Source organism: Dermacentor variabilis, chromosome 1 (assembly GCF_050947875.1).
Source record: "Dermacentor variabilis isolate Ectoservices chromosome 1, ASM5094787v1, whole genome shotgun sequence".
In the NCBI taxonomy this organism is placed as follows: domain Eukaryota; kingdom Metazoa; phylum Arthropoda; class Arachnida; order Ixodida; family Ixodidae; genus Dermacentor; species Dermacentor variabilis.
Window position 1 is genome coordinate 263,514,204 of NC_134568.1, and position 17,963 is coordinate 263,532,166.

Here is a 17,963-nt window from a genome sequence, read left to right on the forward strand (position 1 = left end):
ATCCATGCTGAAGGCGTCTGCTGGTTTTTTTTTTTTTTTTTCACTCTGAAAGCAGCCGTAAAACTTCTTGGCCACCGCTGGTTACGATATGGCTACCGAGAGTGTTCATGCATGCCGTAGCGAAATGAATGCCCTGGATACGACATGATCACTCGGGATGTTGAGATTATATATGGTGGAATGATGTAGTGCGCGCAAACATTGTGCAAAGTACTGTATACATTTATTTTGTCCCGGTTCGAATTTTCTTTGAATGGTGATTCCTCCTGCATTGATTCCATCTTCGGCAGCAATTATTTATGGGAGCAAGGCGAGAGATAGGCAAGCACGCGGTATAACTGCTTTAGCACTGCGTCGACCGCCCTCGTGTTTGTTTCACTGCACGCGCACATGTGCTTGTTTGTGTGCATGTTTCTCTGTATGTGTACGTGTGTTTATATAGCGTGCGCGCATGGGAGTATGCGTGCCGGCGTGCTCGCATTCGCTTCCGCTAGTAAAGAACCCCTGCAGTTTCGTGAGAGGCAAGTTTCAACGCTTCTCTCACTGATACCGCGTTCTTTGAACATTCCTCGAGTTCGTAACCACGAATATCCCATCGCTCTTCAATCCATTTATCTCTGTGCACTTTGATGCCCATAATTAACACAATTTATAAAGGCACGAACCTTTTTCTCGCCTCTACCCTCGCAGTAATTTTTGTATTTTGTTTGTAGACTTCAATTAGACTTGTTTCATCTCATTACGTAATGGAGACCATTTGTACACAAAGTGCTGTCCTCTCTTTCTCTCCACCTTTCATTTCTGTTCTTAACTTGAGCTGCTTTTTTGTAGTAGAATTTAACCTTTTCGCTCTTCCTTCTTGCAGGAAACATCGCGCCGACTGTCCAGTGCCGATGAAGACGCGGACTCTTCGGAGGACGAAACCGAAGACATCGTAAGTGAGTGCACGACCTCCGAAGATTCGGGTGGCCAAGGCGATTCGCATGTTTCCTCAGCCAAACCAGGCGCGGAAGTACATGCGTCGGACTCGGCGGCAGCCGGCGACACCAAAGTGTTGAGCAGAACTCCCAGCTGCCGCTGCCCTCGATCGGAGGCGCCGTTTTCCGCCCGGCGGCTAGTTCAGTCCGCTGGTTTGGCGAACGACGAAGTCCCATGTATCTGCTGCAGCGTCGAGGACACGGACTCGCTGGGCGAGCTTCAGGTCCAGCAGACGGCTTCGTACGGCATCAACTCCGTTTCCGTTCAGAGCAGGCTCGAATCTTCGGTGATGACGAGCATATCTACGGGGCCTGTCACGAGGACTGTCCACGTCACAACGACGGTTTCTAGCGTGTCGCCCGTTGAGACGTTGCGCGGCGGTTTCTCGAGAAGGTGCATAAATTCATTAACAACCGTGTGTGTTCCCCGTCTGGTCGACCGCTTCAGCTGGCAGCCAGGCCGCGTCCACCACGGCATCGTTCGCCAGCCGAGCATTCGACGAAGAAGCGGCTCGTCTGTGGCTAAAAGTCATTTGGCGTCGCATTGCCTCTCGCACAACAGCAGCAACAGGGCACAGCCTGAATTGGACTTCACGTCTGATGAACGTCGCAATGCCTGTTCGAATAAGTCGCTTCGTGTTTGTAACGAGGCAACCGTCACTGTGAAGGAACTGGCTGCTTCTCTGAAAGACCTCGAAGAAGACACCGACGAACCGATACGCTTCTTCTTCACTGCACCGTCACCGACACTGGAGCACCCCTTCGTGGTTGGAGCCCCCCAGGCACTGGTGAAAGAGGGACATTCTGTCGCCGAGGCCCCACCACCGTCTGCTAACTCGACTGAAGACGTTTGGAGGTGCTGCAGCAAACGTGAAGACAACGGAGGGTCGCCTAATAAATGTGACAGCCCCGTACCGAAAGTACCCGAGCGCCCGACAGACCTACCGTCCAAAAAGGCAAGTGTATACGCTTAGTATTTCTATCGTTTTTCGCACTGCATAAAACGCGTGCGTGCCTCGTGTGTCATATCAAACAGCACCAGTGCCGTTTGCTCCAATTAAATTATCAATGCTCTTTTATGGAACCACTTATTATTCTTTGTTTTTAGTACACGTGTCACGTGTACACGTGTCATCATTATTGCGGCTACATACCCCGCGACTTGCTCGTGCACGAGATTCATGTTTTTTCCGGATTTCCGGAGTTATTATTCCGGAGTTTACGCAGTGGGTGAACTTTTAAGTGGTTTAGGAATTATAAAATAAACTAGTATTGCATCTTCGACATTTACGACAATAGCGTTTTCAGTTACGACAAATCAACAGAAGGAAATGTATGAAAAAAAATTAAAAAGCATCTAACCAGAATTAACGGTAACTGTTCCGTGAGGTGACACCTAATTGCGGTTTGAAAAGTGGTGGGGAAGGGGAGGGGTCTGGCTAATTTTGCAGGTGTGTGTACACAATCCGCCTACCTCTACACACAGCTCTCATAAATAGCTAACGATGTAAAATTGAATTTGAAAAGCAGTAAGACACAGTGTAATCACAGTAAGACAGTGTAATCAATTGAAGGTTCTTATCGTTTATGTATGTGTATGTAGCTGTTGTCTTCTGGATAAATTCCGGAGCTTTTAAGCAAGCAAGGAAGGAAGGAAAAAGTGGAGAAGGAAAGGCAGGGAGGTTCTAAGCTTAACCGGTTTGCTACTCTACACATGGGAGCGGGATGGAGGGGGGGGGGGGGGGGGTTTGAATGGGAGGAGAGAGAGAGAGAGAGCAAGCGATGTGAAGTGTCTACGTATGTGCTTTCTTGCGCACATAGAATTAGCATAATTCAGCACTTCAACGCAACGTTAAACTGGATGTTTGGTATTCTTTTTTCCTGTAAACTGTCAAATAGTTGTCATAAATACGTTTCCGCAGCCATAACAAATCACGCTATACGCAAGTTAGCCGTCTAAGTAGTAAGTTGCTGGGTATTTGCAATATGCTCATACTCTGCTAAGAAGTACTCTTCGTTTATATATAGGGGCCGAATATGCTTCAACCCCCCGTTCTAAAGATCAATATAATGAACTAAAGGCAGACATGTACCTTTGCACACGTTGAAAGTCGTACGTTATGATCGTAATCGTTGAAGCTGGCACTTCTGCGTCAGATACGATATTAAAACAGTCATGAGCCTTGTCACCGACGAATTGTACCCCAGTACGAAGGCGTCAGCGGCGTCTTCAATTTTCCAATGTTTTACGCTTGCAAGAGCATGTTCAATGGAGCGGCAACGCGCGGTGTGGTAGCTTTGCTTGAGTCCGCATATTCCAGGCCCCGTAGCAGCGCGCTCATTCGTGCGTGAAGTCGTGGGCAAGGAAGGGGCCGCCCGTGTAGCCCTGTTCTTTTCCCGGTGTAAGGGGCCCCGCACTTTTGTCAATTCGTATATTTTTTTGTGTTGTTGCAGTGCGATGGCACTGCGTTTGAGATGTTTCACTCGGCTTCCCGGGCAAAGGGGCAGCCTCGGCTCGTTTGTTCGGCCAGCACGGAAAGCAGGGAGGCACCGCACGCGCACGCCTTGGCGCGCGCTCAAAGTTTGGCAAACAGCCTCACGTGCGGTACCGACATAAACTTTCACCTTCCATGGCAGCGCGAAGACCGCACGTGTTTGAGGAGTCGCCCCAGGGCCGAGTGCACGCGAGGCTCGAACGCTTCGGCGGCACCCCGTGGCCAGTGACCCGTTCCTCCCCGGCTTCCGCTCTAATCTCTGTGCACACACACACGCGCGCCCGCTCACACAGACGCATACACATCCCAAATTGAAGGAGCACCAGCGGCATTCCACCGTACCTGTTTGCCTTTCTTTCCTCGACGCCGTTTCTGCCAGTGGACGATGCTGCTCCGCTAGAAAGCGTTGCTGCGCCAATGAGCTGCGGCGGCGGCGGCGCTCGCCGCTGCTCGCGGGGTCATGTCCGGATCGTGCCCCAGCGTGCGCGCAGGAGGTCGTGCTGTGCACCACGGCAGTACTTGTCAGCCCGTTTAAATTTAATCTCGGGTCGCCATCTCAGCTCTCTTTAGACTCGGTGTCTTCATCGGCGCCTCGGTTGCTCGTGCTGTCGTCTTTCCTTTTTCTTGCACTGCATTTGCGAACTTGATCGGTCCACCTTCCTCGCCCCAGCCTGCTGTTGCTGCAGCTGCATGGATAGCGGCACAGAGATGCTCGACATATTTTTGGGGGCTGCAAGGACCTTCTCCCATTTCTTTTCCGAAACCTGTTACATTTCGAAATCAGGTATGTAGGCTACCAGAAGCACACCCTCCTGTGGTATCTTGCGTTGTATATTGAAGCATCCGGGGCTGAGCCATAATTCAGGGACGTAACCTTTCTGACTGCTCCGCACGTTTCTTTCGGATAACGCAGGAAGTCTAGCAATATCCTACTTTGTGAAGCAGTATAAGAGCCCACCGATTCTGAACAGGTGGTCGTACTTTTGGACTTCGAGCCTGGCAGACGTTTCATGCCGAATTCTGATGTTTTACGCCTCTTTTGTCTGTCTTCCTAAATGCACGTTCTTATGCTTGAATATATCTCTGCGTGTATGTGTTCCGCTTTGCTCCTACAAGTGCTCGCCGTCTAATTAGGTAGCCTAGATGTATGTGTGAGAGTGCTAAAAAATTATCTAAGGGGCAGGGAAGCCTATATAGGTGGTGTCAGCTCGGCCTGAAGTATACTCCTTTGTGTATCTGATACGAGCAGGGCGAACCAAAACATCACGGAATATACGGTTCGGGGCTTCTGATAGCTCTTGCCAAACCGCTGTCGGCGCGTGCGTCGATGACCGACGAGTCGTTTGGGTCAAGTCGATAGTCGAAAGAATAAAAAGCGCGGTTTGTGAGGCGCCATGTATAGGCATCGGAGTGGTGCGGACTGCCGCAACTGGGACAATGTGTGACCAAGAAACCATCGCTGCAGGAGGCGTTTCTTGAAAGTGTACATTGAGCACTGGGGAGAATCCGCTGCCAAAGGAACCATGCAAAGCCGCCATCATTTCTGCGGAACGCGGTGGCAATGCTCTGTGGAGCGCCTTTGCGCCGTCTACTGCAGAGTCTAGTTCGAGATAGCTTATACTTATGCGCGTGTGTTGCCAGATGGGCAAGCCGACGCTTCTCGCATTTCTCACTGTGCGACGAAGATAGCAGTGCGCGGTGGGTGATATAGATGCTCCCACGTTGATGAGAAGCAGCCTTCGTTTCGCGGTGGGACGACTGGCAAGGCTCCTTTAGCGTTGGCTGTCGTTTATAAGAAGCAGCTACGTACGGCACTTGCAGCGGACGTGCCTTGCGTCCTCTCGTTAGCTTGTAATACAGGGCGCCAGGGACACCAGAATCAAAGGTAATCGAACTCGCATCATAAAGGGCCTGCGGCCGACTGCCTTTCAGCGGCGGAATGTTCCCGTTTACAAACCTTCTTAAGCTGCGTGCCGGGACTATACTCTAGAGGCCCACTGTCAAGCCAGAGGCGAACGGAAGGAGCAGGCAGCCTGTTTTCTTTATACACACGAGGTACAAGACGCGAGTGGTGGACGCCTGCACGTAGGGCGCTGCATGATCAGAAATAAATCCGTGTAAACAAGCTGCACCTCCACTAGAAGGCGCAAATGAAATACGGAGCAAACCGCGTTTTGGACAGGCGTGATGGACTCTGCGTGCTCCGCAATGAGAATTTTATGCACGGTTAATAGGCACTTGCGAGGTTTCCCCTTTCTATTGGGACGCGTCGACAGATGTCATCTTGCCTTGCAGAGAAATGTAACGCATACTTCCTTCTCGCTTTGTCACATTGATCCTACTGTCATTCTTCACCAGTCGTCCAACCTAGTCTGTCAGTGCACTTATACCGTGTATCCCAGCTAACCTTAGCCAAGCTGTTAAGAGAAAAAAAAAACGAAGAAGAAGCGATGAAAATGGCATGGTGCAAGATACATTTATAAAACCTACGCTGTTCGTTTGTCACAGGTCTGCCAACCGAACACCGCACGTCTTATAACCCCATCTTGCACCGTGTTTATTTTCCCCCTTTTACTAGCTTGGCTACTGTTATCTGGGCGCCCTGTAAATTCCGCCGCATTTCGTGCGGTACCGTAAAATGCTTGCTGCAGCAGAGAACGTCTGACACCATTTGAAGAAGTTGACTTGTTATTAGAATGACACTTTATTGATTTACGACGTCTTTCAGTTTTGAATTGAACGTTAGCTCTATTCTTTATTCATATATTTTATGCCGCTCTACAGCATGAGAGAGAGAGAGAGAAATGGAGTGGGAACAGAGTGACGTTGTTTCTGAGGAATTCGTATTTCTGTTCATAATTTTTCTGCCTAATGCACTGTGGTATGAGATAGGCAAAAATGAGATTACTTTACAAGAAATATCTCGAATACAAGCTGTGTAAGGGACATGGCTTTCCCCTTTCCTAATACCTGAAAGAGAAATATAAAGAAGATAAGGAAGGCAGGTTACTTACCCGAAAATGTAACGCATGTGCCTGCATTGTCGTTTTTTTCGGCGTCTGTCGATATTTATCGGCAATTTATGAATGTCCTGAAGCACTTGCTTGAACGAGTAATGGCTACGGAGCCACAGCCTGTAGACTGGCTACTCTAACCTAAGTGATGCTGTGACCGCTTTTATGGAACACAACTTCAGGGGCAATAGCCGCTGGTTCTTAAATAAATCGTCGCGATTGTATTATAAAACTATAAGCTAAGTCTCACGCTTTTTTATTTTATTTTTCTAAGCCGACCTCATTACACCAAGTGATCCACTTCCCTTTTTAACCATGTCAGCGAGCTATCTAGCCGGAATAGATTGTTTAATTGTTCTTCCATTGTTAAACTTCGCACATCAGTGTAGAATAGTGTTCTCCCTTTGTCTTTAGCGAGAAGAAAATAGATTTTCTTCGTTTCACGCGATGGGAAGCTGCACTGCAGCTTAAGCTCTCGACCAGTTCTCGAGTTCCGCGTCCGAGGTATTGCAACGCTGCTCGAGGAAGCCGAGTCGGGCCGACAAACTTGGCCCGTTTCCAGCGATCGATTGGGAGAGGCTGATCGAAGCTCTCTCGCAGCTTCGCCCCCCATCGCCTTTCTTCTTCTTGTTCACCAATCTGTCTCCCTCGGCCAAGCAAAGATGGCACCTTCCTTCTGTGCGAAGACTGCCGCTGTTTGCCAGTTATCGATTCAGTGTCGCAAGGTCTACGCGCTAGTCAGCCGCCGGCAGCAGCGACTCAACTTTTTCTTCCTTACATCGAACAACGGCTGAAGCGCGCCGCGCCGTGTGCGCGCTTCCGCGACGGACGTGTGCGGGCGAAGAAATCGAATGCACGCCTCTATCCTCCCACCGTATTCGCCCTTTTCTCATTCCTGATAAAGGAGCGCGCTGCTGGACCCGTAGGGAATACAGGAGCGCCTTGTTGTTTCTCGTCGTACCTGGCACGACGTTTGTTTCCGATCTCCGAAAGCCTACGTGGACCTTCCGCTACAGTGACGTGCGCTTGAGGAAGGATTTGGCTCGTTAAATAACGTGCGCTGTGGCTCTAGCGACTGCTTTTGCCTCGAGCATCACCTGCGCGTCGTAAGAGCATACCGAGGTTGCCGCGAAAGTAGCTTACGAAAGGTTTCTCATTGTATAGAATAAAAATCGAACGCTTCAGAAAAGAGCACTTCTTGCTCTGAAAAAGGTTTTAGAGGACGCCAACATTTTGGGAAAATATTAAGTTTCAGATGATCCGAATATGCTAAGTGAGTAACATAAATGCTGTTCGTGGTTCATAACGGGTTTATGTGGTGATCGAAACTTTTACGCAATATGTATTATTCACTTCTGTACTTGCAGTGTACTATATGTGTTTTGTGTTTTGACTCATCAAAATATCTTACTTTATATGTGCGTACGTGTACTGAACTCAAGCACAAAACTTTCGATTAATGTACTGTTGGACTGTATTTTTTTTATTCATTCAGTGTTCTACTGAGTGTCATATATTATGTCGTTATTCTCCCTCATTACGCAAGTTTGTTTCCTTTCCCAAGTGACAAGGAGTAGCCGGTGCCACCATGAAGGCACCAACCTCTCCTAATATTCATTTCAATAAAAAAAAGCGAACGGTACTTTGGGATTTGCAATGTAACCGTGTTTGTTACTTGTCAGCATATATTACGCGCGTAGTATGACTGATTTTATTTCAGGGAATTAGCACATCAGGCACTTAAAATTAAAGCTATTAGAAGATATAGGTACGACATGAAACCTTCATTTGCTATCTAAAGATACGTTCTTATTGCTCACATTTTCGGTCTTGCTTAAGCTAAAGGTTTGTAGTCTAGGTTTATGTCACTTTGCTGACCTAATTTCTTAAAATTATTAGAAGAAAAGTATATGCTTCCTACCATAGGGTTCGTGGCAACAATAAAGACACCAGAAAATTTGCTTTATAATATTGTGTTTAGGTACTAATAATGTACATGTGGCTTCAAAAAGAAGCCTTCGTAGAAAGTAATGGCTGTCGGCCATTGGCAGAAGCCTATCTCGTGAACATCGAAAACTTTAATGCTAAAATGCTTGGTGCTGAAATTTGGTGCTGCGGTAGCATTCCACCTCTGCCCCATATAATCGCCTTCAAATGCCTTGGCGGCGTTAGATCTGCTTGCGCTGCGATTAACTCGGTGACATGTCTATCCTCGCAGTTTTAAAGGACACGTTCGGGCTGAGCAATTGCTGGCGTGCCTCTTCAAGGCTAGAGCCGCCCGTAGCTTGCATCATCATCCTCCTCCTCCTCCTCTGCCTTCATGTATACTACATGGTTTTCCTTATGTCTTGCATGCGGTGAGCCAGTCTGTATCAGCCTGCATTTGCGTCTCAGTGTTACCAAGGTTCTTTTTTCTGATACAATTGTACTGCGTATTACGGAGCCGGGCAGCCAGGCATGGGTTTACACACTCTTAAGTTAACATAACTGCTACGTGATTCTAGAATAACCAGTTACTCTACTGTAGAGTAACATGTAATTCTACGTTAGTCACTGGGGTCGCTTCAGAGATAGCATATGGTATCAAGTTCAGAGGGCTCGTATTCACAATACTTATGTTGTAAACCCAAGAGTGTTCGATGTTGTAAGAGTTTATTGCACCTCGATGCGATCAACTTAAGGCACAAATACGACCGAACATGTGATTACATAAGAGCAACACATAACGTTCTCTTTTGCGTCGAAGGGATCAAACCTTCCCGGTATCCCTCCTGATAGCCCTTTGGTACGGAGTTACATCCTTACATTCCCTCGTATCCTGTCTATTACTTGGGTAGTAATTCCCCGCGCCTTGCGTTCTCTGCAGCTTAGTGCGTCAAGATCGATTCGAGTTGCGCTACTCGACTGCGCTTCCTCTGCGTTACCCGAATGAAATCACTGGCGTAACGTCAGCATCAATATCCTTGGAGCACCGAACAGAGGTAATCGATACGACAGTTGCGCTTAAGTTGGTGCCTGTAAGTTTGCTTTTTGGCAACGCGCGCGCTCCGATCTTGGCCATCCAACGATGCGCTGCTTAAGTATACGCACTTCGTGAGATTCTCCTGTCGCTTTTGCTCCATGTTCCGGTGGCACATCTTCGTGAGCGTTGATCTCGTTTTGACGCCTTCTCGAGCTCCCGAATTTCGCGTATGCGTTTCCAATTACATTTCGCAGGCTCAGAGTGAAAATGGGTGCCACTTTCGAGCTTGGCTGAAGCTACGACAAACGGGGAAGCAGGTAGATAAGGAACTGGAGTATTGGCGTGTCTTGACTTTATATTTATTTCTCTCTCTCTTTCTGTTTCTATTAGGCTGTCAAAACTGCCTAGAGGAATGCAAAAGTGAACTGTCGCTTTCTCTGTCGCATTATAGTCTTCTGCACGTGTGTGTACCAAAAATGTTCGTGGAAGAAATGTCGCTTGGCGCCTATTGCTGTATAATTACACCTGCATTACATTGGTAACGTATATGTTACTCACGTCGTTGGGTAGGATAGAGTTAACTGGGGTCAAACTGGCTTTGGAAGCACCACGCCTCGAACGACTCCTTTAATCTTTCGAGAAAATGGAAATTTGGATTTTTTTCGAAATCATAGGGCACCTTAGGACGCGCAAACACTAGCACATACTTGCAAATACAAAGTAAACAAAATAGACGAAGCAACACTGGCCGTGTTCAAAGCATAAATTTGAAGCACCAGTGTTGGTCGCATGGATTATCGTTAAGGCTGCAACCCATGTGACCAACGCCGTTAGATAACTAGGTAGTTTAGAACCGACCATCAGCGTCGGCGCGAGATGTGGTTGCTCGACAGGAAAACGCGAAACTGACCTACAAGCTTCCTAGCAGCCTAAATCCTACCCACGCCTGTGGAGACAAAGTGATGCAAGCATCATATTCATAAGACTATACTGTTACGTAAGTGCGCTCGCTCCTGCTTTCGAGCGACTGCCAACTTATGACAGCGATCTGTGATAACGAGATGGTCGCTGCAGCGATGGCTAAACGCAGAGGACATCGCAGAAAAATGGGAAACTGCGCCGACACAGCTTCTAGCAGTAAACATAGGCATTCAGAGGCATGCATACAGGTGACCACCGTACCCGTTTTGTATGAAAGAAAGTAATATGACTTATCTAAAAAGTTCGTAGCATACGTAGGTACGCAGCATAGATAAAGCGTATCATTAGGAACAAAACAAGCTGCACGGCAATGAACCATCTTTATTCTCACCGAAAACAAATACAGCTATATCATCACTCCTAATGCACAATGATACGATTACGAATGGTATATTGTCTTTGTATTTATTGTTATTCGTTCGTTCTAGCTACTCAGCGAATTAATTCGCTAGAGTGCCAAGAATAATGTTCTCAATTTTGTGTTCACAACTGCTTCAGCTGAAATATATATAAGCCGTTCACATTTTCTCTCCGTGGGATGTTTATCTTGTGTACAGACGTGGAGACAAACGTGCACAGTGGGTGCATATGTTGAACATGCAGATTACAAATTACGTGTTCGTCTTCTAGTTTTCTAGTAACCGGATGAACATGGTCGTCGTTGTAGTTTACATTTAAAGGGCCCCTAACCAGATTTGGGCACTGTCAACAGACAAGTGCGGTGCGCAGATGACGCGGTAAAGATCGTTTTTGCAAACTATTACACCGAAGCACACAAATTAGTAGCTGAGCATGCAAACGAAAGCCCGCCATTGTCTCATACGCACCTCTGGTCGAGACAATGGCAGAGAGCCTTTGCTGCGGGAAAGGTAGCTCGCCTCCTCGCACCATCGCTTCACGATATTTAATTTACTACCACGTGCACAATTATAAGCCCTTTTAAAACATTATTACCGTAGAACAAGGGATTAAGGTTTGTATATTCTAAAAGAGCCGCAGTTACGCCCGAAAGTCGTAGAAAGTTATCAGACAACTACACGAAGTAAGGTTCGTAATTTTATGGTCCGTAAAAACTGCTGTAAACATTCGCTTACTAACTAAATTTAGCATGCCGCCACGCGCGCACAGGCAAACATGAAGAGCTCTCACTCTATGAAAGTGGACACTCGCTGTCGCAACGCTGGCGTGATGAAAAGCGATGGCAGCAGCGAGGCAGCGAGAGGGGGGGGGGGGGGGGAACGCTTCGTGCTGCCTCTCGCTTCAATGCGCCTCCGAAACTTGTGATTACGTCACCTCCAACACTAGGCGCGCGGGAAGGCAGCACACATGAAGGCACCGGCCATCGTTGCTCTCCCAGTCCTTGCACCCACCGCAAACTACCTCCAAGATAGGGCGCACGGACAGCCATGCGCAGCCACGGCTGGACTAGAGAAAGGAACGCCCGCTAACCTGCACCCCTCACCTAGCCCGCGCCTGATCACCTTACCGCACGCTCACCCCCCCCCCCCCCCCCTATTGCGCGCGTTTATCACGTGATCTTCAACATTGGATGCGTGGGAAGACGGCGCGCATCAAGTCACCATTTTTCTCGGCTCAGCCTCTAACGCTTTCCCCGCACCCACAGCAGCATAGGGCGCGCGTGGTTCGATCTGATCGCACTTGCACTTTATACGGAACATCATGGTGACGGCGACGACTACAGCGAAAATTCGCCTGGAGTGTGCACATGATTGCTATTGCAATGGTACTCATGATATGAAACTGTGACAGCACTGCTATACTTAAGCAGGCATCCCGACATAGGCTACACGGTGATTCCTTGAAACTTCTTGATTTTTTTTATCATGATCATATTATTGCATATAGGAATGATTATCTGAAGCCCCCTTTCCGTCAATCGCGAGAAATGTATTAGCCAATTCATGTCAAAATGTAACAATAAGTATTCTCTTTTCCCGACACACTTCGAATGGCGTAACTGTAGTCTGCTAAGCAACGTTCCAAATACTATATAACAGCGTATACGAGTTCGTCACAAAGGTAGAAGCCTATACCTGCAGATTTTGCTTCCCAAATACTATGTTATTTCAGATTTTCTAAGAAATGCTGAAAGTTGTGATGTCTGTGGTTTTTATTGCGTTGTTTATAACATTTATGACATGGTGTCGCGTGTCTGACTCTTTTTCATCTTGTTGGATGCTGTTTTGAATATTGTAATTTGGTGTTTCTATATTTTTTTAGTATGTGTGTGTGTTCTTCCACGTTGTGCCGAAACTATACTGCCTGTATTCAACTGTTCTTCAACCTGAAAAAGGCTTACATAGTTATATTTATAACAAAGGCAACGCTCCCTCGACGTCGCTTTAACAACTTTCAGTGTATCACGAAAATATCCTACTGGTTCAGAGGCCCTTTAAGCAGCCTCTAAAATTTTCAGCTTATTTTCGATTTATTTTTCCTTAAAATGAGGTTTTACCAAACAAACTGCTCCGTATTTCACGTTACGTCAGTGATTTCCACGCCGGTAGCGCTGCATTACTTGCCCGAATAGATTACGGTTCATGGTCTACCGTTGTCCTTGCTCGCTATATCTTCGTTCACTCTCGCGTCTCAAGGATGTCCTGATTTACAGAAAAAGTCCGTATATTGTTGCGCAGAATAGTCTGAAACTTTCTCTGGCTAGTACTCGTAGTAATTGTGTTATATAGTATTTGGAACGTTGCTTAGCATACTACAGTTACGCCATTCGAAGTGTGTCGGGAAAAAGAGAATACTTATTGTTACATTTTGACATGAATTGGCTAATACATTTCTCGCGATTGACGGAAAGGGGGCTTCAGATAATTATTCCTATATGCAATAATATGATCATGATAAAAAAATCAAGAAGTTTCAAGGAATCACCGTGTAGCCTATGTCGGGATGCCTGCTTAAGTATAGCAGTGCTGTCACAGTTTCATATCATAAGTACTATTGCAATAGCAATCATGTGCACACTCCAGGCGAATTTTCGCTGTAATCGTCGCCGTCACCATGATGTTCCGTATAAAGTGCAAGTGCGATCAGATCGAACCACGCGCGCCCTATGCTGCTGTGGGTGCGGGGAAAGCGTTAGAGGCTGAGCCGAGAAAAATGGTGACTTATTCCGCGCCGTCTTCCCACGCATCCAATGTTGATCACGTGATCAACGCGCGCAAGAGGGGGGGGGGGGTGAGCGTGCGGTAAGGTGATCAGGCGCGGGCTAGGTGAGGGGTGCAGGTTAGCGGGCGTTCCTGTCTCTAGTCCAGCCGTGGCTGCGCATGGCTGTCCGTGCGCCCTATCTTGGAGGTAGTTTGCGGTGGGTGCAAGGACTGGGAGAGCAACGATGGCCGGTGCCTTCATGTGTGCTGCCTTCCCGCGCGCCTAGTGTTGGAGGTGACGTAATCACAAGTTTCGGAGGCGCATTGAAGCGAGAGGCAGCACGTCGCTCGAAGTCAGCGCTTTCATGGGGTACAACTTGTAGGCGACGAGCGAACGCGACAGCCATCTCCATCGCGTCGCTTGTAGCTGTCGCGTGCAGGATCGCTTGCATGGGGTTTATACTTTATAAACACTTGGTCCTCCCCCGATTCCAAGGTGGCATAAACGTTCGTCCAGCAGTCATCGTAAACACGCCGCTTCTCCCCGGGACGGCTTACACGCACGCACGCACGCACGCACGCACGCACGCACGCACGCACGCACGCACGCACGCACGCACGCACGCACACACACACACACACACACACACACACACACACACACACACACACACACACACACACACACACACACACACACACACACACACACACACACACGCACACACACACACACACACACACACACACACACACACACACACAGGTGCATGGTCCGGAGCCGACGTCAGAGGGGCTTCGTAGAACTCGGAGCCGACCCGCGCAGTGCGCCCGAGTAGCCTTTGTCTTGCGTCTTGGTCGGCGCGTGGGAAGGGGTGTCCGACGACGTTCCCGCGGCAACTCCCCCACTCATAGCAGATCAGGTCCGCGTTGGGGAGTTCGGTAACAATAGTTGGCCCGCCGAACTCATTCAGTCACAACGGCGACGAGTCTAGAGCGTAACGGTGGCGGTTTCAGCACAAAGCCTGCTTCGTCAAACGCATTCTAGCTGAAGCGACGGAGAGTGGAGGACGCGCGTATTGTTCCCGACACAAAGTCGACTTAGTCACGCCGTGGCTAGAGTTTGGCGGCGGCGCTCCAGGAAAGCGGCCACTGTCGCAACTAGACGGCAAAACTTGCACTGCAGCTGGCCGTTCTTAACACTGTACACGCCCCAGACATCGTATGACTTGCCCAGCGGAAATTACATAACGCGAATTGGCAAGGAAGCTGACACCAGTTGGCGAATCGATATGAGATGATCAGGTTAAACGTTCCGAGGATGCTGCCGTGGCTGCTGCCGTCCTAGAGAAATAGAAGTATCAGGCAAAATCAATACAGACAAGACAGAAAGGTGGACACTTCCTCCTTCGCAAGATGTGTTCAAGCCGTTGCGATTAAAGCATCTACTTTCCACCATGAAATGCAGGACGAACTACTATCAAATGTGTGTTGGTCGCCAAGAGTCGGGGATGTTTTTTAATAGCAGCTCTCTTTCTTTCTGTCTGTCTTCTTTTTACATTTTAATGCATTCCGGACTGAAGGACAAGTCGTGCGATGCTGCGGAAGAGAGAAGCGATAGTGAGTGTATGCGAGTGTGATCCTTGAAATGGTTTTTCTGGCGCTCGCCTTTCTGCCCCTGCCAATCAAGACAAAGTGGGGAAAAGCATGCGCTGGAAGCGCCCGTCGACCGTGATTCCCAGGCCTGATTGCTGGTCGAGGCCGCGCCCGCTACAGTTGTGCACGAGGCCCTCGCCACCAACCAGATATTGTAGCGAGCCGCTGTGCTGCGGCTGTTGTCAGGGCAGCTGCGCGGGATTTTGAGCTTTTGGATGTAACTCTGTAGAAACGCCAGCGGCTCGTCGGCAGTGCTTTCATCTGCAAGTACGCGGCTAGAGGAAACTGCGGAGCTGGGTCGCCGATCGACTCTGTTCGCCCACGGTCGACTCGGAGGCACTAGCTGTGCGCTTGCCGATTTGAAATCGCCTACGCGCGCCGGCGGCGAAAGCAGAATTGAGCGGCGAGGCGCGAGAAATCGGTGGCAGCAGCGTAAACCACGATGTGGGCAGGCGGGTCATCGTGAGCCGCGGGAAATTAACGGCTCCGACCCAGATGCGGCTGCGTCGCCGATAGTGACAACTGGCGCGGCCGTCGCATTCTATCGAATTGCGGAGCGGCCTTTCCGCGCGCTGTGCTCACGCTCGAGGTAGCACCCACTGCAGCCTAATAGCTGAAATTAATGATGGCGCGTTTTTTTTGTTTTTGTTTTTTCGACTGAGGCGACCGGTGGGCTGCCCCCCGAGAGATATACATCTCTATTGGACCATGCGCGTTGAAGGTTTTACACTAGTTGCGGAGACAAATAATGATGTTTGGAACGGTGCGCACGCGCTTCCCCAGCGCCGGGTCGCATGCAGACGGGGCCGATTATCAATGGTCACCCTTGCATAATCAATTCGTGTCGCTTGTGCGTTGGTATTCAGTTCACGCGTCGCTTACCGTTTCATTTCCATAAATTAAAACCGCTCCGGGCCTTCGGCGCTGCGCCCTTCCCCGAACAAGCGCCAGCGGATGCATGGCGACCGGCGGGAAAGGAAGTTCAAAAACACCGAAGCCAGAACCGAGTCGCATGCTGGGTGCCGTTTCAAACTTGTTCGACACAGACTAGACGCTGGTGAAGGTGAATCACGATGACCTCGTCTGCAGCATTTTCTTTTTTCATTCTTTTTTGCGCGGCGAGTGTTCGTACTTACCTTGCATATACGAGGCTCCAGAGTAAAACGTAAACGTAGTGCTTGTGCTGATCTTATATGGGGGTCAGCTTTCAGGCCTCACTTGCCGAGCGAAATGATCTTTTCACGTGAGCGAAATTGTGCTGCGCGCGCGCATTTCGGTCGGCAGGGTACACACGGCGCGAAAGTGCCACGCCAGGCCAAATTTTTACAACTCTGGCGGCATGGCGTGCTCGATATTGATTGCCGATTTCTTACATCTCGCACTAGATTGCACTCGCTGCAGCGACTAAGACAAGAGAGCTAGCCAGATGTGCTGCACTCACCACGTAACTTGGAAGCCAAAGGTCGCGGTTTTTTATGGCAGCCTCACCCCCCCCCCCCCCCCCGGTATTCCGTGTACTGCACAAGGCTTCTCTTCGTTTGTCTATTGAAACGGGCGTATTTTGTTCCCTGTAGTTGGCATAAATGAAAATCGAGGACGGCCTAGCCTTTGCGCACTGAGGGTCACCCTGGCTTTCACGCTTACTTTCTCAAGTGCTACCGTTGTTGACACTGGTCGTCACACTATCGTTTGAACCTTGGTGTCATCCATTCTAAGCGAAAGCATCTTTCTGTCGCCGTCTAGCGATGTCAGATGTTCTTCGTTGCACGCAGCCTGGAAATATCTTCACATAAGCTTTCTCTTTAAAGCGCTGCAGAAGTATTTTGAGGTTTTTGAGCATGATGTTAATAGCGACAAATAACCACTTTATTCGACAACTACTTCCTTAATGGTTGAGTAGATCTGATTAAAAATTGTGTTTGCTTTTTCAGACGTATAGCACTGTGTACTTAACATTCAAACCGCTAGGCTAAATGAAATATTGCTGTTGGTTTTGTCGACCTGCGCTCATGTGAGCATTCCTCGTAAAATGTCCTGGGTTTCCGATACACGGAGTGCCAAGCTCGCCTTGGTGCCACTAAGCAAAGCGCGATGCCGTATGTTAGCGCACGTACATCCATTTTCTAGTCCGAAATGTTTACCTTTATCATTTTTGTCTTGAAAATATTTTAATGGTCCACCAATGGTTCACGCACTAGTTGCATTGCGCAATCTATTAGAAGACTGCTTATACAGGCCAGACGCACATAAAAAGGACAATAAATACCATAAAACAAATGTACCCGAACGTAATCAATACAACAAATAACATATCCTCGCATTGCAAAATACAGAATATAAGATTCACAAAAAAAGCCTATCACATGGTATGTTAGCTAAATGAATAATACGTCTTAATTGTCAGTTTGAAGTTGCTGGTGGTAGTTATCGGAACCCACAATTCACTCCTAATTATGGTGTCCGAAGATCAAACGAGTGTCTTGCAAAACACATTCTAACAATTTTGAGAGTAATGTTAATATCTACAGCTTTCCTTGCATTGCAAGCATGTATAAGGGACATAGCTAAAGGAAACAGGAACGTGCGCATATTATGTCAATTATCTAAATAGGCACAAGAACAAACCATATGAATGTCTGGCTCTTCAATTATGGCCTACAGCTTCAACATAGGCCAACTTTGGTTTACTGTGGCAACAAGATTTTCACCTTGTACCGCAGGAACTCCTGTGAAGTCAAGGTTGGGTTCGCGAGGACTCT

General features: G+C 48.3%; 1 protein-coding gene across 5 annotated transcripts in view; it reads left to right on the top strand.

Moving 5' to 3' along the window:
- The window catches only part of LOC142563788 (uncharacterized), a 702,312-nt gene that overhangs the window by 253,750 nt on the left and 430,599 nt on the right, over positions 1-17,963 (top strand). For all 5 annotated transcript variants that reach the window (XM_075674427.1, XM_075674407.1, XM_075674415.1 and 2 more), the window contains one exon: positions 866-1,933. In XM_075674427.1, coding sequence (XP_075530542.1) covers positions 866-1,933 — 1,068 coding nt within the window. The remainder of the gene's footprint in view (positions 1-865; positions 1,934-17,963) is intronic.